General features: G+C 37.1%; 1 protein-coding gene across 1 annotated transcript; it reads right to left on the bottom strand.

Moving 5' to 3' along the window:
• Positions 1 to 17074: 17074 nt before the first annotated feature.
• Positions 17075 to 25237, bottom strand: LOC145693897 (uncharacterized). Its single transcript, XM_081770064.1, has 2 exons — positions 25119 to 25237; positions 17075 to 18003 (listed from the first exon to the last, which is right to left on the bottom strand). Exon 2 carries the CDS (start codon positions 17976 to 17978, stop codon positions 17370 to 17372), a length of 609 nt encoding a protein of 202 aa, XP_081626190.1. The 5' UTR covers positions 17979 to 18003; positions 25119 to 25237; the 3' UTR covers positions 17075 to 17369.
• Between the last annotated feature and the right edge of the window lie 1507 nt (positions 25238 to 26744).

Here is a 26744-nt window from a genome sequence, read left to right as displayed (position 1 = left end):
GGCAAGTCTATTTGTTTCCTTCATTCTACTCTAAAGATCAAATGCTTGGCTTACTTAAAAAAAAAAAAAAAAAAAAATCCGGATGAGAGTTCCAATGTCGAATCTAGGTCCACACGGTTGCAGGACCGAGATGAAATACATGCATATATATATATATATATATATATATATATATATATATATATATATATATATATATATATATATATATATATATATATATATATATATATATATATATATATCTTTGAAACCAGACTACAAAACTGGAATATTTAAAATTCCTCAATACGCCTATTTCATTGACATTTAAGAAAATATAAACAGTTAAGACAAGTATTGACTAGTTTTTACGTATATTTATCTTGCTTAGTCTGCTCAAAATATCAAATGTATATTTTCCAATTAGATTTAATAATTATTTAGTAAATCACAATATGAGCACCGAGAATAAACTATGAATTTTGGTGCCCCTTATCTAGATTTGAAATTTCGGATTCAGACATAGAATCAGGCTGAAATATAAATATTTGAAATCTGGAAACCGAAACATATGCTAGTACCAAGATCGTAGCTGTTTGTACCCAGGTAATGCGAGCGGAAGGCACATGCACTTATTCCGCATGTAGTTTGGGGAACACGAGAAACTAAAAACAGATATTCTTTTTCAGGTGTAAGTCGCGCTTTAACATGACTTCATGAGTGTTGTGTTCAAATATGAAAACTCTAATGGCGACTTGTTTGAAATAAAGGCCTTTTCATTTTTAACAATAAAGTTAGGTACTTTCACATTGGGGAAAAATTAGCAAGACACATTCCACTGATTAGGGTGCTGATTCTTATGGAAGCTTTCACTTGAACCGGAAGATTTTCTCATGTGGGTATCGGATTGCCGCAATTCACCTTGCTGAAACACGTGGTTTATCAGGAGGTCGGCCAAGATTCATTTGAACTTAGCCTGTAGACTGCTTCTGGTCTGAATTATTCCCATATAACAAGACTAACTATATATATAGTTGGTTCGAAATGAGTTAAAATATCACTAATTGACCTTAAGGGGATAATCGTGATTTAAATATTCGTAAATCAGAAAAGATGTGAAAGTTAAGCGTTAAAGTAAATCCGATAATTCCGGAATAAAGAGATTTATATGCAACCTAATGATAGCAATAAAACTCTTTATGTAACATTTTCAAAGCTAAGATTAACAGCTATCTTCTTGAAGAGGGCTTACGGAAACATAGAATATTATAAATCCAATAATTATAAGTAGTACGTCTGACAGCCCCGCATTTCACATCACCATCGCCCTTCATCCTGACAAGTGGACAATGACTTTCCAGGCGTTTCAGTGACATCAATATCTCAGTTTGGGTTTGGGATCATGCTTCGGTGAACCTTGACTATCACCATCAGCAGCTACTAGAGAATCAGATCTTATTTCTGTATTAGATAATGTGGGTAACTATGGCTTTTCGTCTATAGAAGTCGGAGAGTGTATGGTATTATCGCAGGAAATATTTGATACATAAGACTTAGATTGTCAGTATTTAGGAGCAACTTTTAAAATAATCAGTTACTTTAAATATACTACAGATTAGCCGATAAAACCCGACAGCCATAGTCGAGTGGTCTGCGGCATTAGGCTGTGGATCGTTTACTGTGAATGTCTTGGATTCAAATCATTAGGGACTTCGGGTGTCGATGCGTTGACTACACCTTCCCACTTTGAACGTAAGTCCGCTGGTAGGAACCAAGGGACTGGGTGCCAAGAATTTAGTTTGTTTTAATTATCATAAATGCCTTCTTTATTATTAAATTTTTCCAATATTTTCTTTTCAACCAGTTTGCGAAATTCAGAGCTAACTACTTGTTTTCTTTTTAATTCATGTTCATAGTTAGCACAACTAATCACAAGGAAAAACAATCTTTTCGATAAAATTCGCCTCGCGTCTTTCGTAGCTCTAAGTTTAGTTATTTTTAGCTTTTTTTTTAAAGCTGAATGGCGTTTTATCACTTTCCCCTTGCTTTCCCTATTTTTTTCTGGTTTTACCTATGTTTCTTTTGCACGGACATTGCGCCTATATGCACATGCTTAGTGTGTTCGTTTACAAGAGCGGGCCATTTTCCTGCCACTATAGAAAGTAAGAGTGCCCTGTATCAGAGAAAATATTAATTGACGTAAGTGAATATATCTGTGATGAAGTCATAATTTATCAGTTTTTGCATCGTACATAGTTTCCTCATCCTCATTAATCTCTTCACCCCCGCTTCCTGAATTCCAGTTCTAGTATTCTTTCTTGATGGGGGACTGATGTCTCATGTAGGCTTATTAACTATAACATCAGCAATAAAGAAAGTGGGGTTTAATTTGCACTAATTTTAGAACATCACGTTAATTAAATAATAATAATAACAATACGGAGCGAGCTCAGGCTACTTGTTGGGATTCTTGCTTCGCAATTGGATAATACCGGGTTTGAATTCGGAGACCAGCCATCCTGACTGAGGATTTTCCAGGGTTGTTCCTCAGTTATACTGGGCAAATGCTAGGTTAGTACCTTGATCTAAGGCTCTGGAGACCTTCCTTCCATTCCTTTTCCAATGTTTTCATCTGTTGATTACTACAGTGTAAAGTGGCCTCTGAGGATGTATCTGGTAGCTTATAGTAAATAAACAATAACGACGTAATATATCTTCACGGAACGTGTGGGTTAATTTAACTACAGCCTTACAGTCCCAATAGATAGCTAAAGTTTTTAATATCAATTTCCTGACTTTTAAATACTATTTTCATATTTTTTCAGCTTTCAATTTTCTCATGTATGTTCCACCGAGAATTAAACCTGAGATCACATGAACAAATGCGAATGTGTTAAATATTTTTTAACACTTTAATATACAAAACACAAAACGCTTCAATGATACGATGCATGGATATGTTTTGGTTACGTCCTGCAATGTATGATTAAAGAAACCTGGAGGGTGAAGAAAAAATAACAGAAATCTCTTTTATATTTACTCCTTCAACAAACTCCTGACCTCAGAAGGGCAAGCCATAAGTTAGGTAATAAAGTCATACAACGAACACTTTTATTAATACTAATAATACTACGCAACCATATCGCTCTTCTGAAATTCTCGTGTGTATGTTTACAAATCTACTGTTGTTCCACGCCAACCAGTCTATATTTTTTGCTGTACCTTCGAAGTGAAAGATATTCATTATTACATTTGTTGATGGTTGGACTCTAGTAAGTCAGAAACTACTATTAATAAAGAGTTTGTTTTGTCCAGTATTCCTGCGATTAGAAGGGTCTATCTAAAAGATATTTCATTTGTATATGAGAAAATAAGAAAGTTTATTTTCTAAGAATAAAATAAATATTTTCAATGTGAAGTTAACATTAAGTTTCGAAGAGGAGCTAAACAGAAGAATTTGTTACCATTTACATCAGTTTTCAGACAATTCAGTATACTCTGAAATGGGAAGAAGGCAAACTTGAAAATATTTTACTAAACAGACTTCGATGTAAATATTGCAAGGTTAAAATAAAATAAAGAACAAAGGTAGCACAAACGTGTTATGGAAACATTTAAAAGCACAGCAACCTACTATATTAGTGAATCTGAAAAAAAGTTTTGACGAATTTTAGATATTCAATTTTATCATCACAATTTCAGATGCAGGTTTGGATACGAATCAAGATCCGAGATCCAGACCCAGATCCGAGATCCGAATTTCGGATCCAGATCCGAGATCCGGACCCAGATCCGAGATCCGAGTTTCGGATCCAGATCCGAGATCCGGACCCAGATCCGAGATCCGAATTTCGGATCCAGATCCGAGATCCGGACTTAGATCCGAGATCCGAGTTTCGGATCCAGATCCGAGATCCGAATTTCGGATCCGGATCCGAGATCCGGATCTAGGTCCGGATCCGGCAAGATTCGGATCCGGATCTCACTGGATCCGGGATATCCGGATCCGAAAAATTTTGGCCATCCCTAAAGTTGACGTGCTGTACCAGGAAGAAGACGCCTTTCAAGTAGTGTCACTTGTAGGTGGCACTGGGCGTTGACGGGTTAACTTGTAAACTTAAAAATGAATGCTGTACAAGAATCATGCTAATTATTGAGGTGAAACATATTGAAATGTACTATATCCTTTAATTTCTTCCTTATGACGTAAGCAAGACGATAGTAGTCCTATACAATATGATTAAAATGAGAGAGAGCCTAAAATTATCAACTCTAAAATTTTAATTTTATTTAATTAAAATATTGTCCATATGTAAGTGTTTATGCTTATGTTCTTAAATGTTCGCGATTTACTTAACTGGTAATGGACTGTCTTCCAACAATGGAAACTTCCAATACTTGTTTTTAGTTTTTATTGTACCTTACTAATTGCTGGTTTTTAACTAACACTTAAAATAAACCACAAAGTACATATAATAACTGCACTGTGTTCATTGCACTTAAATAACAAACTTAACTTCAAAATTATGGAAGAAATGTTCGTGCCTCGTGCCTTATGCACCGTCTCTCTTCAACATTTTCCATCTTGAATAACAAATGAAATCTAAATTTCGTAGAAACAGTGTTTCCAGTTCTTAGAAAATATTACTACATAATATAAGACTTAACAGTAAGATATATATGAGGGTGTAAAAAATTATCCGAATGTAGCTATAACTTTTTTTTTTTTTTACATTGTTCGTACTGACTTCTCTTCTCGTTTATTTTATTGTTATGCTGTTGTTGTCATGCTTCGAAAGTTTGATCCTAATTCCTCCATTTGTCTTCGTGTTGTTGCAGATAGATTATGGCCGCTTCATTATAGTCTGCCAAAATGTCTTGATCCGTGGCAAAAATGCGAACTAAACTCACACCCACGCGTTGAACCAATAAGGCTTCAGCTGTTGGTAAGCGTGAGGGTCTTGTAGCCGTGTGAGTGGAAATCCTTCAGCCGATAACAGCGCTTGTAACAGAAGACTAGGTGTCAAGTAATTTGATATACCTTTAGAAGATTGCACCAAAAAGGAACAACAAGCAGTGATTCGGTTTTTTGTGGTGGGAAGGTGTATCAAGAACCATGACTAATTTCCAGACAAGTGTCACTTTATCAATTGTCTAATAGAACTATGTCACATGCACGCTCCAGATTGTCATCATATGTGGCCATAGATGGTCATCCGACACCTCCCTCGTGCGTAACACATGTGCAACCATCTTTGAATTCTTAAATCCATTCGTAGACACGGTATTGTGCCAAACGTCTTAAATGCATTGTGGCCCCTGATGCACCTTCCGACGACAAAGACCGGATCACTGCTCGTTGTTATTCCTTCAAGGAGCAAACTTCTTAATGGAGCAGCCATGATTTATCTGCAACAAATCATAGTACCCCGATATCGAAAATTAGTCGCCTGTCCTATTTTCCTCCTCCTTCTTCTATATTTGACACTGACCCCTTCGTTCCAATCACCATGGTTTTTGTCTTTGTAGCATTGAGATTACAACGCAAAACAGCGGCAAGTTCAAAAAATGAAATGAAATCTTTAAGTTTTACGTTCCACGCTTATGCCGGTTAAGCTAAAGTAGACGGTGATGTTGAGAGATGAGTGAAATGATGGAATGAAGAAAGTGGGAGGAAACGGGAGAAAACCCACGAGCACGGTGTTTGTCCACCACAAAGCCCACACGGCGCGAGCTGGGATCAATCCAGGGACTCCAAGCACCGGAGGTGAACGCTCTACCACTGAGCCACCGCGTGACCGACGGCAAGTTCAAATTTGAACTTCGATACCAGGGATAGTTTTCGTGCAATTTGAATATTAGCAACTATAGTGGATTTGTGTAACTAGTTGATCATCTTACTTTTGAATTTCTGAAGCTTTCAAACGTTGGTATTACTGTTCAGATAGTGTAGAGTGTTAAATTGAAAGTCTTAGTAAGAAAACACAAATTTCAACAAACGTAAATTGATTTATTATGATTCTTGGTTCACACAAAGCGAGTGTAAATTTATAACCGTAGCATTTTTATGATTTTTTTTTTAATGTTCAGTAAGTAAGTAGTATCAGGACAGTAGTTTAAAAATGTGCAACGGGAAAATTTGGTATTCCGTGAAGACATTTTTACCGCTTCCACGTTCCATATGTACTTTTGTCCCCGACTATGCAAGACAACGTAAAGAAAATCCAAGGAATTATATTTTATTTTCCTTTTATGCTCAAAAGACATAAACGCATTTCCTTTCTGGGCCTATAACTCTTTCAGTGTGTTAGTGAACATTAGTGAGAAACAAAAAATCCTTTTAATTCATCGTAGCCAATAGAACAAAGTATGTTTTCGTTACAGTCCTATTTTTCATTGCACCAGATGTAGCAAAGACGGATAGGAACCAATGAACAATGTTGCTAATAAAAATTTATTTGAACTGAAACAATCTTATGTAAGTTATTTATAAATATTTCGTGGTTTCGTGGTTTAAACATTTCTATATAGCGAGTTAGCATACATGAGAAGCTGTAACCAGTTTATATATATATATATATATATATATATATATATATATATATATATATATATATATATATATATATATATACAGGGTTTGTATGATAAGTAATGAGACCAGGTCTGGAAACATTGTTTTATTGATCTGATCTGTACAGGGACTTAAAAGCTTTCGAAGTACTCTCCTCTTGCGTCGATGCACTTCTGCAATCGATGTTTCCACGCTGCAAACGCCCCCTGGAAGTCAGCAGCCGGCATGTCCTTTAGAAATGTGGTCACGGCTGCTTGGATGGCTGTGACGTCTGCAAAACGGGTTCCTTTCAAGCGTGGCTTCAGCTTCGGGAAGAGGAAGAAGTCGGCCGGGCTCACATCTGGGCTGTAGGGTGGTTGTGGAAGGACTTCCACCCCAATCCGGGTCAAAAAGGAGGTCACTAAGAAGGCGGTGTGGGCAGGGGCATTGTCGTGATGCAACTTCCACCGGCTAGCGATCGCCGGTCTTTTCCGCTTGACGCTCCTGTGCAGTCTCTCAAGGACTTGTTTGTAGAAGGCGGCGTTGACGGCTTGTCCTTGGGGTACAAACTCCTTGTGGACCACCCCCACATTGTCAAAAAAAACAATCAACATTGTTTTCACCTTTGACTTCGACATTCTGGCCTTCTTGGGGCGCGGGGACGCAGGAGTGTGCCACTCCGCGCTTTGACGTTTCGTTTCAGGGTCGTACTGGAACACCCACGACTCGTCACCTGTTATGACGTCATCTTCAAAGTTAGGGTCACTGTTCATGAGGTTCAACAGTTCCTGACAACAATCAACACGTCGTTGCTTTTGTTCGTCAGTCAACACTCGCGGCACCAGTTTCGCACAGATTTTTCTCATTCCCAATTGTTCCGTCACAATCTTGTGCACTGTTGTGTGGTTCATATCGAGTTCATCAGCAATCAATCTCAACGATAATCGACGGTCTGAGTTCAGGAGATCCCTCACTTTTGCCACAGTTTCGTCCGTAGTCACTGTTGTCGGGCGTCCAGCCCTCTCCAGATCCTCAACGCTTTCCCGGCCGTTCCGGAACGCACTGTGCCAACGAAACACCTGGGCTTTGGATAGGGCTTCCTCTTTGTAGGCCTCCATGATGAGAGAAAGCGTCTGAGTAGCCGTTTTCCCCAGGCGAACGCAAAATTTGATCGCATAACGCTGTTCGATGGAACCCTCCATGTTTGTTGATTTTCCGCCGTGACAAGAATGTTCACAAGGGCTTTGTCCAAGGCTTGTCCGCGCTCCACTAAGGCTCGGAGCCAACTGACGCGCGGTGCGTTGCTTTGCTCGGACCCCCCCCTACATCCTCCATCACCGACAAACCCGCTCCAGCGACACGCGCGCCGCGGCGCGGCGAGTCTCATTACTTATCATACAGGTATATACAGATGGTGATCAGAAAAATGGAAACACCTGTAGTTGGCAACCCGTCAGATGTATGGGTTGGCAGTGGTGTCGTGGCGCCCGCAGCGCCGGACCGCTGGTGGTGGTGTGTTAGGTCGGTCTCCATACTACGTCAGGCGCAGTGGAACAGCAGTGTCCAGTAGCTGCTGCAGACGGAGGTAGTGTAAAATGGGAGACACCTCAGATTTTCAAAGAGGGCAAATTGTTGGTGCGCGGTTATGTGGAGTGAGTGTGACGGCAATGGCTACTGTGTTAGGTGTGTCGCATGGGACAGTGTCGAAGGTGATGACGGCCTACACAACACACGGGAAAACCACATCGTGGAAGCGGAACAGTGGGCGGAAGAAAATCATGAGTGACAGGTCACGCCAGGTATTAAAGCGCATTGTCACGCAGAACCGTCGTGCCAGTGCGGAGCAAGTGACGGAGGAACTCAATCAGCACCCCCCCCACCCTGTTTCGACAATCACAGTCCGCCGCGAATTACATGACATGAACTTACGGGGTCGTGTTGCACGGGCCAAACCGCTCATCAGGGACCATAACGCTTTCGCACGCCGCAAATGGTGCCGCGACCATGCAACTTGGACCGTTGAGGACTGGAAACGTGTGATATAGTCGGATGAGTCATCCTTCACCCTATTCCCAACCACGGGCCGTGTTTATGTGTGGAGAACGCCCAAAGAAGCTTATGATCTGCAGTGTCTCCGCCCAACTGTGAAACATGGCGGCGGCTCGGTGATGCTGTGGGCCGCAATATCATGGTTTTCATTAGATCCTGTGGTCACACTTAGCGGACGAATCACTGCCAACGACTATGTCGCAATTTTAGGAGACTACTTGCATCCTATGGTCCGGATGTTGTTCCCGGACAATGACGCCATCTTCCAGGATGATAATGCACCCATTCACACAGCTGGCGTTGTTGCAGCGTGGTTTGAGGAACATCGGGTAGAAGTTCAACACCTCTCCTGGCCCGCCCAATCCCCAGATCTCAACATAATTGAACATCTGTGGTCCGTCTTGGAAACACGACTCCGGCGACGATTTCCACCTCCATCCTCTCTCGCAGAACTGGCCGATGCCCTGCACGAGGAATGGTGTAAAATTCCACTTGCTACCATTCACGACGTCTATGCCTCTATCCCACGTAGCATCAAGGCTGTTCTGAAGGCGAAAGGTGACCCGACACCATATTAATCTGGTAAGTTGCAATTTCGTTCAGGTGTTTCCATTTTTCTGATCACCATCTGCATATATATAACGAAACGCAGTTCTCAAATAAGAAAATTAAACTTTCCAGCACTGAACATTTTACTTGGAGCATATTATTTCACGTATGTCCTACCCAGGCCCGGGCTGGGATAGTAATGAGGGCAGTGGACAAGTCTACCAAAAAGGCACCCTTACAAACGTAGACACATATATTTATGGGCGCCATTTTATACACTAAAATCACTAAAATGTTTTAATAACGTTAATACATAAGCTGTGGAAACCTCTTTACTAGAAAAACATTTTTTAGTTTTGTAACAATTTTTTGTCAAAGAAATGAAGCTAAATATACCAACAAATCGATTTGTAGTTATATTTTGAAAATACAATATACACTGATTATTTGAACACTGCTCTAAAACACAGAGGAACAATCAATATTTGCGAATATGTGGATGCATATTAAGACTGTGTAATCTACGATGCTGTAAAAATCATAAATTGAAACAGTCTACTGTGTCAATGTACACTCATGTCCAAAATTATTGTCGCATGTCCATAATTATGTTTTTGTAGGAATATAATTTGATAACGAATTCGCCCGGTATTTCTTATAATGTTAGTATGTGTATAATCGACAAAGACATGTATTGACAAATTTCATGTGAAAAGAGCAGCACATAAGAACAATAAAACGAAAATAAAACTTTCTTGTCCATTTAGCAACATTTTGTTTTACTCATTCTAATTTTCGTATTTATAATTCTTTTCCTATGAAATTGGCCACAAATATACATTTCCCGATTATACACATAGTATCAGTATTAAAAATACCCTGCAAAATCATTATCAAATTATATTCTGACAAGAAGATAATTATAGATATGCGACAATCATTTTGGACATGAGTGTACGTAGTATTTCATGAATGTATCATACGTTTGATTTGTAAACTATTTTTGATTCCTCATAATAAATTTGAGAAACGATACTGTACCGTCAGAAACGAAATTAGTATTGCACAGATATATTGTAAATATAATTTATAGCATTTGCCAATGCACATTACACAAAGGCAAGTTTTCTAGTGTTTCGTTTTCAATATTTGCTTGTCTGCTAAAGTTTTGTTCTAACTTCATTTTGTGTCTTCAATCAAGTACTGCTAAAAATAGTGTAACTTGAAACTATTGGAATTCGACAGATAAAATAAATCTTGAAATGCATTGTCAATTTGCTGTATATTATTTTTGTATAATTAAATCATTAGTAATGGCTTCATCTCGGAACAAGATTCACATAACCTGTTTATGATCAATTCACTGTCAACTGTATTTAGGATATCATTTTCAATGTTCATCGAAACGAACGCCTCGATATTCTCGTTTACATTTTTTTTTTTTTTTTATCTAAGTTGTTCTTGATTATTTTCACTTTGGAGAGCACTCTTTCAGAAGTAAATTTCGTGAGCGGGATTGCGTCTGTAAATTTTTGTACACTTTAAACAGTTCAATGTACTGGAGAGAGTAAATATTGTAATCTAAGAGCACTTTGAATGCACATTTGATGCAGGTGTTGCATTCCTTTGGATAAGTACATTTCAAGGACTGACTTTTAAAGTTCTCAACATCATCATCATCACTCCAATGAAATCAGGCACGTAGCCAAGGGGGGGGGAGTCCGGACCCCCCCCCCTTCGAGACCAGAAATTGAAAAAAAAATAGGGAAGGATGAAACAAAATGAAATGAGAAAAAGAAGAATCAGCGTTAAAAATTAAAAGCTACAGTAAGCTTTTGGTTACTCTTTCTTATGAGGAAATTTGTATTACTTGCAATACATGGTTGCGAGGTGAGCGAGATATCCTGGAAGAGTCAGAGAATTTGAAGTTTCTACAAAAGTTGCGGAATTCTCAGAATTTCTGGTACTAGTCAGAGAGATTTCAAGCTTCCGAAAGCATAGTGCCATTGTGTAACAGCGTGGACATTTTTTTATCATAATTTTTCCTCATCGCATCCTTGCAATATCAAACATGTTATTTCAAAAACAATTTTCTATTGCTCCCTTAACCTGTTATTTGAAACAGACAGTAGATGAGTAGATGACGGAATAATAAAAACAAAAATATATGTGGAAAGAAAGTTATGTTAACATTTGATTCAACAGAAAAAGGAACGCATATATTGCAAAATATTTTACAAGACATTATTGAGTATGTACTTTTTATAATATAGTGAATATGTACTTTTTATAATAGTTGAGGTCATAATGAAAAGAAAATTGTTATATTTGAATAAACAGAGGAAGGATGTAAATATCATATAATCTTTTTCAATACTTTTTATTTTATTTTACTCGAGATTTCTTTATAGTTTATTAAAATACTTACCAACATATCCTCACAAACCAATATATGTTGATAGTAAAGTAGTTTAGATTGATCGAGCTCCTGGGCCTTCAGAATTTCATGTCACGCAACCCCCTTTCCCCCCGCTACGAAATCCTGGCTAAACGAACCAATATAGAATCATCGAGCCCCTAGTGTGATGACCACAGTATTTCATGTCACGGACAACCCTCCCCCCCCCCCCTTCACGAAATCCTGGCTACGTGCCTGAATGAAATGTTGCATCACTTTCTTCAATACAGTCGTCAGGAATGGATCACTTACTGATCATAAATTGATGTTTTAAGAAGCAAGTGTATTTTTTTTTGGATAATGACAAAAATGGAACTTAGTATGACTCCTATTTGGTAGGTTTAGGAGCAAAAATAAAATCCAGTATTCATAAAACCATCATACAGTTTTGGTATTGGATATTCAACAACATTATTGAGGGAGGCTCGGCGACTCAGTGGTAATAGAGTGTTTATCTCTAATGTGTAAGGTCCCTGGTTCGATCATCGTCCAAGTGAGTTTGTGGTGGACAAGATCGTGTCCGAGGGTTTTCTTGGAGAGTACTCCCGTTTACTCCCACTTTCTCATTCCACCAATTATTCCGTTGTCATTCACTTGCCTTAATCATTCGTTTCCCTTAGCCTAACAGGTATAATCGTGGGACGTTAAACTACAAGATTTCATTTTATGAACAATATTGTTAACATATACCGTAAAAAAAAAAAAAAGTACGATGATGAAACCTATACCGAAATAGTCGATAAATTCCATTGGAATGAACAAAATGATATGTTGAGAGCAAGGGCGCCGATTTCTTTGTAAATTTGGGGGGAGGGACATTCAGATGCAGAAGGTATACATATGAGAATTTTAAGACAAATTGCATTCAAATTATGCCAAATATTGTATATTCGTAAATACAATAGGGGCCCACATCAGCTTTGGGGGGGGGCCTCGGCTTCCCTTGGCGCCCTTGGTTGAGAGTTAATCTTCATGCGTAGTTTACGAGATAATCGTCCTCTTTTTTGTAGATCCAAAAATTGATAGTACACGATACCCACGCCATCTATTAACATGAAACTGAAACTGAAGTATACCCTTGTCAAGTTTGTCATTAGGGCACTATCGAAGACGATAATGCATAGTATGGTTCATGAGATGTAGCCCGAAATTATGATTCACTTATGAAAAACTTCAATCTTTGTTTACCTATAATATTGTCCGAAGATTAAGCATATATCAACGGAAAGAGCACATCGAGATGAACGTACTAGCATGCTTGAAGGGGAATTTTCATGTGTAGTTTCCGAGAAAATAGAAACAATTTTTTTATGGTGTTAAAAAGTATATCGTTCGTTGGCAATCTGATACATTGAATAGTTTTTATTCTCCTGAAATAGTTTCATAATAATAATAATAATAATAATAATAATAATAATAATAATAATAATAATAATATACAAGGTCTGTCCTGAAAGCAATGCCATACATTTTATTGTGAAGCAGGGGCGGATCCAGTACGGACTTCTGGGGGGGGCGGTGGGTTGTAATACTGCTACTTGGAGCTACTTTTAAGAGCTCCAAACTCTGAGATCAGTCTTATTTATATATAAAATTTTAAAAGTTTCCTGTTCTGGGAGGGGGGCAACCGCCCCCCTGGATCCGCCCCTGTTGTGAAGCGACTGTATGTTGCATCACACTTTATCCGTCGGGATCGATGGTGGTGTAAGCAGTGTATGAAGTTGAAAAACGCAGAAGCGGTATGTTTTATTAAGATTTTAACTCGACAAACCGGCTATCAAAATGTTGAAATACAGTGAGGGTACGTTGTCTAAAAGATTGCATTTCTATTTACGTAATGACTGAAAACCACTGGAGAATTTCTCTTTAGTTACGGGGGGGGGGAGGGATGGAGAAACAGATCCCTTGACAAGAATTTTTCTGAAAAAGAATTAAAAATATCCCTTTAGAGAATTATACACGAAAATGCTCAAAAACAGAATTTTTATATTAACAATTCCCTGTGGGAAGGTTCCCTGGTCCCCACTTGACTGAGGGGTATTCCAAGCCACCATCGGAAGAATCGCCCCATACCAAACAATCCCTAAATCCACTCATGCTGAAAACACGACATTTGTATAAATTAAGACAAGACACATATACATATGAAATAAACAATTCAATATGGCACCTCAAAATATAAACTGGATGAACTTCTTTGAAGACATCTTAGTTTAAAAACAAAAGGTAGGAGAAAGATAACAAAAATGTCGGTGTTGTTCAACTTAAAAATTATTTCTACATAAGAAATAAAATCTTTTTACGTGCAAAGCTATTTGTCAATTACCGTTATAAAAATGGATTTATTAAAAAGTATTTACCATCCACTCTCCCGTGACGGTATGTCTTGATCACTAAAAAACCAGAGGCGGCATGGCATACCACCGCATACCGTCTCATTTCGACCATTGGGTGTAAGTTAACTACTGAGCGAGTACTTGCTCAGTTGTCTCCAAGCCAAATTTCGTAGTTTGAAGGAAATTTCCTTAATCTAGGGAAATTTCGTAGGTAAATTTAGCAGAAAGGGAAATTTTTCGATAAAACTTGAAAAATCATTGAGAAATTCCCGCGCTGAACTGGTTGGCCAACATAAATGCTTGAATTTTTCTTTGTTCTTCAGAAGTAAACCAATACAATATCAGTAGTTTGTGTGTGTAATATAGAATATGCACACATAATTTGTACCCATTCTTGATTGGGTGTATTTCTGTGCATTTTTTGTTAAAAAAAAGTAAGGAAAAAGTAAAAAGTAAATAGAAACAAAAAGCAAATGAATGAAACGAACGTCGTTGGCACTTCCTTTATCACATAACTTCTGTCCTAGGAATTGGACACCAGAGGCAGCTCGTGGCTAAATACATGTATGAGGTACAGAACATCTGGTTGTAGTGTTCAGTGGCGGTGAAACTGACTCTCCCCATGGCATTGCAGAATTTTCCCCCTGACTTTTGGGCTGCTAGTAATCTAATAAGCATAGTATGAAACCAATCACTTGAATGGTTAATTAAAGTCGAGGTTTCCCGCGTTGTAGAGATGTTATTGACGCCACTGGCAATGTTATATCTGTAGAAGACAAAGTGGCATTTGTTAATCTAGATTTTCTGATATTTTGTTACAAAAAGAACATTACTTTTAAGATAACGATCATCGAATTAGAATCTTTTTTTTTTTTTTTTTTTTCTTCAACGCTGAATCACTGTTGCTCCTTCCCTTACCTCCTATACGGAAAATAGAGAAAACGTTTAAGTTATGCATTGAATTTCTAACATAAATATTAAAACATGAACTTACCTTACATGTACAGAAGATCGGTATGACCATCGTTTCGTGTTACATATCTTGTAATTACTTCATCATACAGAAATGATCACATCATACGAACTAAAGTCTTCTCTTTCTACATATTAATTCAGCAGAAGATAAACATTCTAATACATGGTCACACTCACGCACAATATCGCTTGAAAACAACGCTTTTCGGTTACCTCCTTTCAGACTGCAAAGAGGAGTGTTTTCGTTGTTAACAGTGCTTCGCTGCTGAGGTGGGCAAATCTGTTTCAGGCCTCAATACAAGGTTGAAAATTTTAAAACAAATTATCATGCCAAAGAATATTCATTTTCGCTTTTGCCTTTAATTTCTATTAAATTTTGTAATTTTTCACAAACATTTTCTACACTTGAGTAAATGAATTTTAAGAAGTCTGTTTTGTGTTATACATTAAATAATTTGAAATAAGTTTTATTTCACAAATTTCACAGAAATGTTGACTTAATTTGAAATTTATTGCAAAAAGTCAGTTTAGTTTTGGTCTCACCTTAGTTTTGGTCAAGGCCCCTGAGAAACAGCTAATGTTGGACACTCAACAAACTATAGAAAATCTGATAAGAAAAGGGAAAATTTTGTGTCAGTTCAGGGAAATTTTCTTAAGGAAACCTACGAACACTGCTTCCAGCTCTTGTAGGTGAACGGTACAGAACAATTGACAACATTACAGCAGCTTGTGAAATGGTTTTAAATGCAATTCCTGAACAGATCTTTTAGGATTCCTTCGCAGATTGGAATTCTCACTGACAAAGATGTATAAAGGCAGGTGGACAATGTTTTGAATAATCTTAATGTACAGGCAAGGGCGCCCATGTTGTGGTTTCCAAGGGGGGGATATAAACGAGGTTTCAAATATAGTTTCAAATTTTGCTATAACTAATGTAAAAATTCTATTGGGCTTTCGATATTCCCAAGTACGATTTCCTCTTAGGGGGCGAGCGCCCCACCTTGCCCCTCTGATGGGTGCCCTTGTGTACAGGTATTATTATTATTATTATTATTATTATTATTACATAAATATATTTTTCATATTTATAGACTTGGCCATACTTCTTTCCGGATAGACTTTGTATGGTCTGTATAAGAAAAACTATGAATCGGTTAGTAGCTGTTGTTTGGTTTACAAATATCAAGTATCTCTCAGTAAGACAACAATTTGTAATTCCGGTAATTTCAGTCTCTTACTAGAGACGTCACTACCCTTTTCTCATTTATGCTTGATAAATTTTGAATCATTATTGTAAGACAAGCGTTTTCGTTATTACGAGGGTGGTTCCGAAATTTATGCCTCCTTTTTTGTGTTGACTTTATATGTCCGTGCCATGTCATTGGTGTAGTACTAATGCTTGAACTTTCCTCTTTTATTTGCAGCTGGTCCCGTTTTTTAGCTGGTGCGGCATTTTTAAGGTGATGAAAAGGGTATTCATGACAAGCCACGGCCCGGTCGACCCTGCACGGCTATCATCCCTCGCAAAGAAGAGCGTCTTGGTCAACTCACCCATGCTGATCGCTGGATAACGACCAGAGAATTGTGAACAAAGCTGAATGTCCGTTGTAATGCCTTGGAAAAAATGATGGAACATCTTGGTTGTCTCAAAGTCTGTGCGAGATGAGTGCCGCGGATGCTTACAGAAGATCAAAAAAAGTCAGCGAATGGAAATTTATCGGGACCTGCTGGACCACCAATACGAAGTTGAACGTGACAATTTTCTGGATAGAATCGTCACTAGAGATGAGACGTGGTGTCGTCACTACGAGCCGGAATCCGAAAGACAGTCCATGTCATGGCGATTTTTACAAGCGCGGCATGCAGGCTCTGGTTCATCGTTGGCAAAAGCGCGTAACGAATTGTGGGAAGTATGTGGAAAAATGACAGTCTATAGCTGAAATATTGCTCTGTTTAGCTGTGCTATTGTTATTTATGTATCTCCATTAGTTTCCATTAAAAAAAGATGCATTACTTTTAGAACGACCCTCGTAGCAATAATATGATACTTAGAATCCCCATATCAAACTAAGCAAGACATATACTCTCTGAAATAATTATAATAGAATAGGAGCTTTCAATTAAAAAAAAAAAAAATGTCAATTCAATTAAACTGTTAGGATGTAAGTTATACAATAATGTTTTATTGGTTTAGTTCTTTCTACCAGTATTACATCAAGACGTTGAAAATACTTCATAACTAAATAGGATGAAAAATGTGTTTTATTTTTCTGTTCACTATAATTTCATACTATGGTAAAAATGTTACAATGTACTCCCTTTGTTGTGTATAAGAATGATCACTTTAAGATTGAATAGAAATTTGTATATCAGATCTTGAAAATTTACACATTTGCGATGTCCAATAAATAAGCCAAAATGCACAACGTTTTACTTTCCTATAGAAATAAAGGACCAAGTTCGATGATCATTCCAAATTTTCCTTTTTCCGAATGGTAATTGTAAATCGTTCAATGTAAGCATTATTAGGTTGAAAACGTTCAGGAACTACATTTCGACTCCATTTGAAGGAATTTTTCACATGGGCAGGATTCACAAACAGATGCTCAACCTCTCCAGCTGCAGAAATATCACTCCACACTTTCCTTACTGTCAGCTCGTACTGGAAGTAATTTGGCCTTGCACCGGCACCCAAGTACTGAACAACAAAATGGCTGACTTTCCTCGAGTTATTATCAACGATGCGGCAGAATTCTCGGAAGTAAAACCAGCCCCATTCTTTAACGGAGCAAATAGAGAAGAAGTCTTCGTGGGGCTCTTGTGGAAGTGTCACACTCCAAGTGACTGAATTTGATTCCAACAATCTCTCACAAATGCTAGCCTTATGGGCTGCCAGTAAGTGTTGGTTGAGAGTCTCTGCTTTAACATTTTGGGTACAATATTCAGCAGGACATCTGAAGCTTGGTATCATTTCTAGGCTAGTTGGTAATTTCGGCTTCTTTTTAAATGGTTTTCTAGTGTTTTCGCCTTTTTCTGTAGGTAAAGCAGGCCCAGTCTCTTGTTCATCAACTTCCATCGTCCCTTCTTTATAGACAATAGACCTGTAAATTGAAAATAATGATTTGAAATATCACTTTAAATCACCACGGTAGTAGGATATACGAGGACAATTCGAAAACAAAACGCCGCGCCGTTTGATTATCAATGACACACTCGCAGACAGGGCCGGATCCAGGATTTTCTGACGCGAGGTGCACCAATAACTACCAGCACATTTGAGTTTTTTTTTTTTTTTTTTTTTTTAATGTGTTCAGGCATCTGTGGTGTGAATGACGAATTGCACTGGAAATACTAAGTGTCTACTTTCACAAGGAACATTCGCGAAGTGTCCCCTCGGGATTCGTGTAAAATTGATTCAAATGCAAAGTTCTCCGCACCTCAATGTGTATTGTACTAATTTTAGCGGACCATACGGGTAATTTGCATATTTATGGGCCTTCATATATCTGGAATTCAATCATACACTATTATAACGCTCGGAAACAAAATTGCTTTTAGTTTCTTTAGATGTAACTGGATATGAATGTCGGCATATGTAAAACAAATTGAATCAAGTACTGCTTCTCTGACACATGCTACCCACCCCGCCCACCATCTTGGGTCCGCCATATTGGATTGAACTTTCGTCTTTCAAATAGGAATAGGTGCATGTGATACATCAAATTGATGTACAATTTTCTCGGAAATTCAATGGTATACAGAATTTTATCGTAGCTTGTATCATTTGGGAGGTATTGCATGTTAAATGTCAGGGGCTTCACGGATATTGAACCAAATGAAAAGTTGTGCAGGGCCCCGTGTGTATATGTAATCTTTTACCTGATTTATCGTTCATGAAATATTCTCTGAAGGTACATACATACAGATACACAGACGTCGATACGGAAATCGTAGGTCTTCACCCAAATCTGGTCTATCTGGATTTACATTAGGTATTTTGAACCTAATACAATACTTCCTTGATTAGTATGATTGTAGTATAACATGGAAATAATAACAATCATTCAAAGAAATGTACTATGATTATGACACCAATGCTGTAAAGACTTTGTTTATACCTACAGTATTTTTTCAGTTAGAAATGTTTCGATTTGTCAACATCAAAAACGTAAGCGTAACTGATATTACTCTGTAATGTCTATTCGCAAAGTGCCTGGAGGGATTTAACATGCAATACCTTCCAAACGGTAAAACTGACAACACCAATGAATTTCCGAGAAAATTGTACATGAATTTGATGTATCGCATGCACCTATTCCCATTTGAAAAACCGAAAGTGGAATCCAATATGGCCGGATCCAAGATGGCGAATGGTATGGGTAACATATGTCAGAGAAGCAATACTTGATCGAATTTGTTTTGCATATGCCCACATTCATGTCCAGTTTCATCTAAAGAAACTAAAAGCAATTTTGTCCAAGCGTTATAATAGTGTATGATTGAATTCCGGATACATGAAGGTCCATAAATATGCATATTGCCCGTATGGGCCGCTAAAATTAGTACAATACAATTGGGGTGCGGAGAACTTTGCATTTGAATAAATTTTACACGAATCGCGAGATGACACTTCGCGAATGCACCTTGTCAATGAATCCTTTTCCTTCAACCTTCAGAATATTGACTTAAACTACTGATTTTGCAAAACTTCGCTTTCTTTTATACCCAAACGGAAACATAACAGCAGAAATTTTCGGAAATTGTTGTTAGTTTTACTGCTATTGTGCTGCCAAAATGTCTTGAGCCGTGGCAAAAATGCGAGCTAAAGCTCACACCCTGACACACCCACGCGCTGAGCCAATAAGGGTTCAGCAGCTGCTAAGCGAGAGAGCCTTAGCGAAAGAGAATGGAATTTCTTCAGCCGATAGCAGCGCCTGAAACGGAAGACTAGGTGTCAAGTCAATGTGGTATATTTATAGTTTCTCACTTTAGGTAGTGTTTATTTACAACGAAGGGGTGGTGGTGGTGCAAGTGCATCTTTGCACATCCCTAAATCCGGCCCTGCTCGCAGATACAGAAATTTTATTATTCATATTAGAAAAGTACAACATTACATTACTTTTCAACATAATCACCATTGAAATTGAGGCACCCATCATAACGTTTTACAGGGCTTGAAAAAATCCTTCCGCAAAAAATCTCCCACCTGGGAATGAAGCCGCCCGCTAGCAGCATTGTGAAGCGCATTGTCAATTGTCGAAGTTGTACGACGCAAGCCACTCTTTCATATGCCTGTAAACGTGCAGCCGAGTTCCTTGCTGACTACAGATGGGCGCCCATTTCTTGCCGCATCGTGCACGTCAGTTCGTCATCTTTAAATATGCAACACCATTCACGTACGACACCTTCACCTCATTATGTGGTTCGGATTTCACGTTAATAAAGTAGGTCCCGTCTCATGTAGCCTCGCTGCTGAAAGGGACGTTAAAACTCAAAATCAACTCAACCTTTACTCACAGGCGTGCGCAACGTGGGTGCCTTGGCATCCCCATTATACAAACTTCTTTTTTATGTAGAATTATTACAAACTGAGAAGAGATTACGTGTACATTATTTCCCGTCTGTATGTGTGCCGTGCGTCGCCGACGCAGCGTCGGGTGCAATAACGCTATCTTTTCTTAGAGGGAAGAGGGGGAGAAGACGCCATTCCATATGGTGGTACTTTATATCTGGCACCCACATTCCCAATGTCCTGCGCACGCTAGTGCCTTTACTCATTGCGTTGGTTCGTAAACACTTCCAGTCCCTGATAAATCGTAGCTACCGAAAGTTTTTTTTTTTTCGCACTTAGAAATCGTGTTATCCAACGCACTTCACATTTGGCCGATTTTTCTATTTGAGTCTTCATTTTTAATTGTTATAGTCGACAACTGAATTGCAACACAACCTTCTCTTTGGACTGCCCACTGTCTAGGTCTACTGAACTACTGCACATAGTGCCACAGGACGCATATTTACGAATCCCAAACGTTTCAAATATCCTCTGATCTGATTGGCCGATACAGATAAGACATCACGAGTCAAGACCTACATATAGCACAAAGTATACGCTACATACTGTTGGCCCTCGTAGTCGAATGAGCTAGCGCAACATGTTAGTAAAGAAACTGATTTTTGGCGTGGGTTCAAACCCTACCTAAGGAAAGTTTTTTTATATTATTTTTAAACATTTTTATAACACTTCTTTCGTTAAAATAAGATTAAAAATAATATTCAAAAAGTGATTTAACGTTTTTTTGAAACTTTCATTAAACTTCTTTCATTAAAATGTTTGCCCTTGTACTACACAGATGCATAGCAAAAGTAGTAGTAGTAGTAGTAGTAGTAGTAGTAGTAGTATTTGCAGTAGTAATAATAATAATAATAATAATAATAATAGTAGTAGTAGTAGTAGTAGTAATAGTAGTAGTAGAAACGGGTTAGAAGCCTCGCAGGGTTTGGTTGGGTTCTGTTCTCGACATCAAATAGGCAAGAATACTGAAACGTTTGGGATCGGCAAAAATGCACATAGGACTGATGTCGCCATTCCCGGCAATTTCTCAGGTATACGCGGAGTTTTTTTTTTTTTTTTTTTTTTTGAATTGCCCTTGTAGCTGTTTCAATTATATATGATATAATTAAATAAATAATCTGACTTGAAAAACACGTGAGCATAGAACAAGCGAATGAAGTTAGAAATCACTAGAGAAGAACCAATAGATAAATACAAAACGTAATCAGCGCCGGATTTACATATAAGCTAAACAAGCTATAGCTTAGGGCCCCACTCTCTTGGAGGCCCCTAAAAATAAAGGAAAAAACTGAATTTACGTTTCCAAAGTATAAGAGAAACAGCAAATAAGATAAAATCTACATATAGCAACAGTGCTTCGTATTGGTAAGTCCTATGACGTAAGTATTGGCCCTCCTTCTGCTAGCTTATTCTTTTTAAAATATCACTACTTTCTTTATTTCTGTATACATAATGCCTATGTTCATCAGGACACATAAAGGGCCCAATTACCTTCAATAGCTTAGGGCCCCACTACATCTAAATCCAGTTCTGAACGTAATACAGTGGGACATCGATAACTCGAAGCTGAAAGGAAAAAGACAAAAAATTCGAGCTATCGAGTAATCAAGGTAACCTCAACAAAAATTCGAGGTATCGAAGTTCCACGATCGTCATTGAAAGTGATTATATAACATCTATAACACGAAGTTATATTCGTTCGACTTCTAGCACTCGAAGTTGTGAAAGTCCCTTAAATTAAACAAGGTGACTAGTAAAAATAAAATACCTGTTGTGTATGTATTGTTTTGGAGGAAAGATTTTTATGTCTAGACATAAGTAAAATACGATTAGAGTATACTTTAGCAACAATGACAATTTACGTAAAAACATAAGAGCTATAACTTCGAGTTATCGAGGTCACATCAAGAGAAATTCGAATTATAGAGGTAACATCGACTTGTAGAGGTTCGCAGATACTAAAGTTCGAATTATCGAGGTTTCTAATTACCGTAAATTGGGTATACTTTGGCCCTTTAAAGGCAACTTTGGCCCAAAGGAAGAGAAAGATTTTATTTCTTTCTACATAGTTATTACGGTTTCTAACAGAAAGAAAAGTTGTGGACCTGGTGTAAGTATTACAAATATTGAGAACACGCAATTGTTAGCAAGTAAACATTTATCATATTTCAAGTTCCACAGCTTTTATTCATTGCATTCAAGTGATAGACCCTAAATGCACAAGTAAGTAGAATATAAAAACATGTTCATTAGCGAATATTAATAAGCTAACGCCTTAAATGTTTGTTCAATTACGCACAAACTATTAAGCGTTTAATTGCGTGGGGTAACATTGGCCCAATTTTGGGGTCAACATTGGCCCATATTTTCTGTGTTGGTAATGACCCAATATTAAAGATGAAATGAAGTACAAATATTGCGATGAAATAAGGAAGATTACCCCCTCCCCTTCTAGCTTCTAAACGAGGATGTTATACAGTGCCTGAATTGCAAGAATTTTCTTCTTACAACTGAGCAGTATGGTACCGATAAAATACTCTACCGTATTTTATTTATTTAATATACAACACAACACAACAGGCTTAGTGCCCAATTATAGTGTTGTGTACATACAGTAAATGTTACATACATAAAATTCCTAATTACTTCTGTAGAAAATTTCTTGTTTTAAATATGATCGGAACCTGTTTTCTGATAAACTAAATACATCCACTTTATCAAACTTATCTACAATGTCATTATATAACGTACACAGCCTCCACGTAGGGGATTTAAATAATATATTGCTTCTAGCTTTCGCACAATAAAATGTACCTGTATTCTCTACTCTGGTTTTGGAAGTGGGAATCCGCAGTGATATTTTCGAGACAAACTCCATACAATCAATTTTATTATTTAATAACTTGTATAAGAATAACAAGTCTAACATCCATTTACACCGTGCTCGTGGGTTTTCTCGGGGTTCTCCCGTTTCCTCCCACTTTCTTCATTCCACCATTTCACTCATCTCTCATCATCACCGTCTCCTTTAGCCTAACCGGCATAACCGTGGGACGTAAAACTTAAAGATTTCACTTTTTTCTAACATCCATTTTCTTTTTTCTAAAGTTTGAAAATTAAAATGAAGAATATGGTGCTCTTATTTTCGGATGTTAAGTATTCATCCACTTTAAAGAGATTTTCATTGAGCGATATTTTTGTTTGCCTGTAAATTGAACAGGTGATTTCACCCCCATGTTTGTAATATTTGTATTTTAAGTTAACTATTCAGAAATTTGTATCGTTCTTTTATAGATGTTTCGTACTTACCCAAGTACAATACAAATATTTTCATCAGACGATATTTCTTCTTTGATTGAAGTTGAGTAAAAACATTGATAATTTTTTCACCAATGTGTTTATAATACTCTGTTCTTCCATTCTGTTTCTTAAATACGAATACAAGAATAATACTTTCTTGTGTTCGTAATTAGTCATTTTGACAAGTGGGGCTAAAGTTACCCCAATCATAAAAATTCTTGCATAGCGTCAAATAATTGGAACTATATTCATCATTCTTGGTCACACTGAGTTTTCACTGCTTTCAAAAAAAAAAAAAAAAAAAAAAAAAAAAAGTCAAAGGATTGCACTTTAAGAAGGAGAAATGTCATTAAATTACCTCCTTAATCTTAGGAAATGTTAGAATGTTTTTTTTTTTTTTTTTGAAAATTCAAAAAAAAAAAAAAAGAGCCAAAGTATACCCAGTTTATGGTATGATTATGAAACCCTCAAAATTCGACTTACCGAGGTTGTGATTTTTAAACATTAGACTTATAAAGAGAGGTTATTTTAACATTGTGTTATGGAGAGTTTAAGGGGATGTGAAAAAAATGAGTTATCAAGGAATTGGAGTTATCGAGATCCAACTGTTATAATAAACTAAAAGAAACATCCAAATGTTGCTAAGCGAAATGTCACACAGGGACTGAGTTCCAACAGGACATTGATTTGCCGGGATGAAATTCTGTTGCATCCCTGGTCCACTCTTTAGGTCTTGCTCTTCTAATCCAAATTATCACGCTAAAATAAATCGCCAATAATTGCCATATGTTCTTAACTTCGTATCATTCAGTTAGAAAATTTGGAAAAATGTTTCGATTTTAAGCTCTGAAAATATAGCAGTCTTAGTCAAGGGCTCCGATTTTGGGGGGCCCATTCTTAAAAAAATACATGTAGCAATACATATAACAATATATATATATATATATATATATATATATATATATATATATATATATATATATATATATATATATATTCATAAAAATACATGGGGCCCACATGAACTTTGCGGGGGCCCGGGCCCCCTCGGCCTCCCCAGGATCGACGCCCTTGGTCTTAGTCGAAATGTTAGATTTGATTTTAATTTGAAACACTGAACTTCGTTTGTTATAATTTGAATGATTTTTGAAGATCTAACATGATTTAAGTATCATTTCTATAAAATGTTTCATACCAGCTGGCTTTGTGTTGTTTGCGACCTGGCTTATACATTTCTACGAAACATTCAACATAACAGTGAACTATACAAATAAAGTAAGCAATGAATATTTTACTTATATAATTTTAGGCATAAAAAATGTAACTTAGATAATAAATTCTTACCAAAATTTCTACGGAGGCCAAATCGCTCTTGGACTGGACTATCAGCCTGGAATAAATTCAATTACCCTGGATACAATAACTATGGAGTGTATACTGTTCTCATTGTTGACAAAGTTTTGTGCTGATTCTGTATTTTTTTTTCTGTTGCAAATATATGTAAAACAACAATACTTACAATGGAATTGTTAGCAGATAATGCTGCCCTATTGGGCCAATTTAGCACACCCTAAATGATGGATGTTTGGACAGGGTGTGGGTGGAACTTGAATTGCAGCCACCTCCTCATGGTGGGTTCTGGGTCATTTCAAGTAGAAAAAAGTTGAGAAATGGTCGAAGAGCTGAAAATCATTATGAAAATAAAATATATAAAGTCACTCACATTAACGAATTATTAACATACATTACCTCACAGAACTAAAATAATGTACCTGGACGCTATAGAAATTTAAAAAGTAATCTATACAGGGTGTTTCAAAACAACAACGACAATATTTGGGAGGAGATTCCTGACACCAAGATAAGGCAAAAAGTATAGACCAACCTGGGTGCACAAATGCTTCCTTTTAAAGTTATAGGGTGCCGAAAGCATGAAAAAAAAAACTGTAAAATTGTTGCGAAAGTACCACACGATTCTGAAACTTGAATATTTGTTTAAGGCACATACTAGTTCCTAAGTGAAGTCTTGACACGAGCACGGTAGATCCCATACATAGTATTGGAGCTATGGACCTTTAATTTTTTTTCATGTTTTCGGCAGCCTATAACTCTGAAAGGAAGCATTTGTGCACCCAAGTTGGTCTATATTTTTTGTCTTATCTTGGTGTCACGAATCACTTCCCAAACGTTGTCGATGTTGTTTTGAGATACCTTGTATATTTCTTGCGGAAAGGTAAATTTTGGTGTTTTTTGTCTTTTTTTTCAAACTTTAGGACGTTTGTGCGAACTGAAGACCCAAACTATGATTACTTTCCTTATTTTCCAATTGATTAGCACGCAAATACGCAACTTTTGAGCCCTACTAGAATTCGATACTCGAAAATCTGATTTATTCACGTAAAGGTAAATTTTGGTGCTTTTGTCATCTTTCTCAAACTTTAAAGGCGTTTGCGCGAACTGAAAATCCATAGTGTGAATTTTTTCGTTACTTTTCCGTTGATTAGTATGCGAATACGCAATTTTTGAGCCCTACTACAATTCGATACTCGATTTTTTTTTTTTTTTGATCCTAATAATCAGAGTTCCCATATTTGGTATTGGTGACGTCGAAGAATGCCTGAAAATTAACATAAATTGTAAATATATTTTGAAATTCATTTAATACTCAAATTATATACAATGTTATGAATTTTACATTTTAGAAATATAAAATTCATAACATATCATATTTTAGAAGCATTTAAAAAGAAAATTGTGATGACACTATGAGAGAATCGCGTCAAGGCAAGACCGCCAATGACATATACTTAAATATAATAACGTGAATAAGAAATCGAAAGTTTTTAGGTTGTCCTTGAAATATTTTATAATGAAACGGTAAATGTATAAAGAGAAAAATAAATGGTAAGAGAATATATTGTCCTTATATGGTAAGAAAATATAACTTGCTAACTCCTCCAAAATGGCGTC

This window comes from Thermobia domestica, chromosome 9 (assembly GCF_964235325.1).
Source record: "Thermobia domestica chromosome 9, izTheDome1.hap1.1, whole genome shotgun sequence".
Lineage (NCBI taxonomy): Eukaryota > Metazoa > Arthropoda > Insecta > Zygentoma > Lepismatidae > Thermobia > Thermobia domestica.
This window is presented reverse-complemented; position numbering and strand designations above follow the sequence as displayed.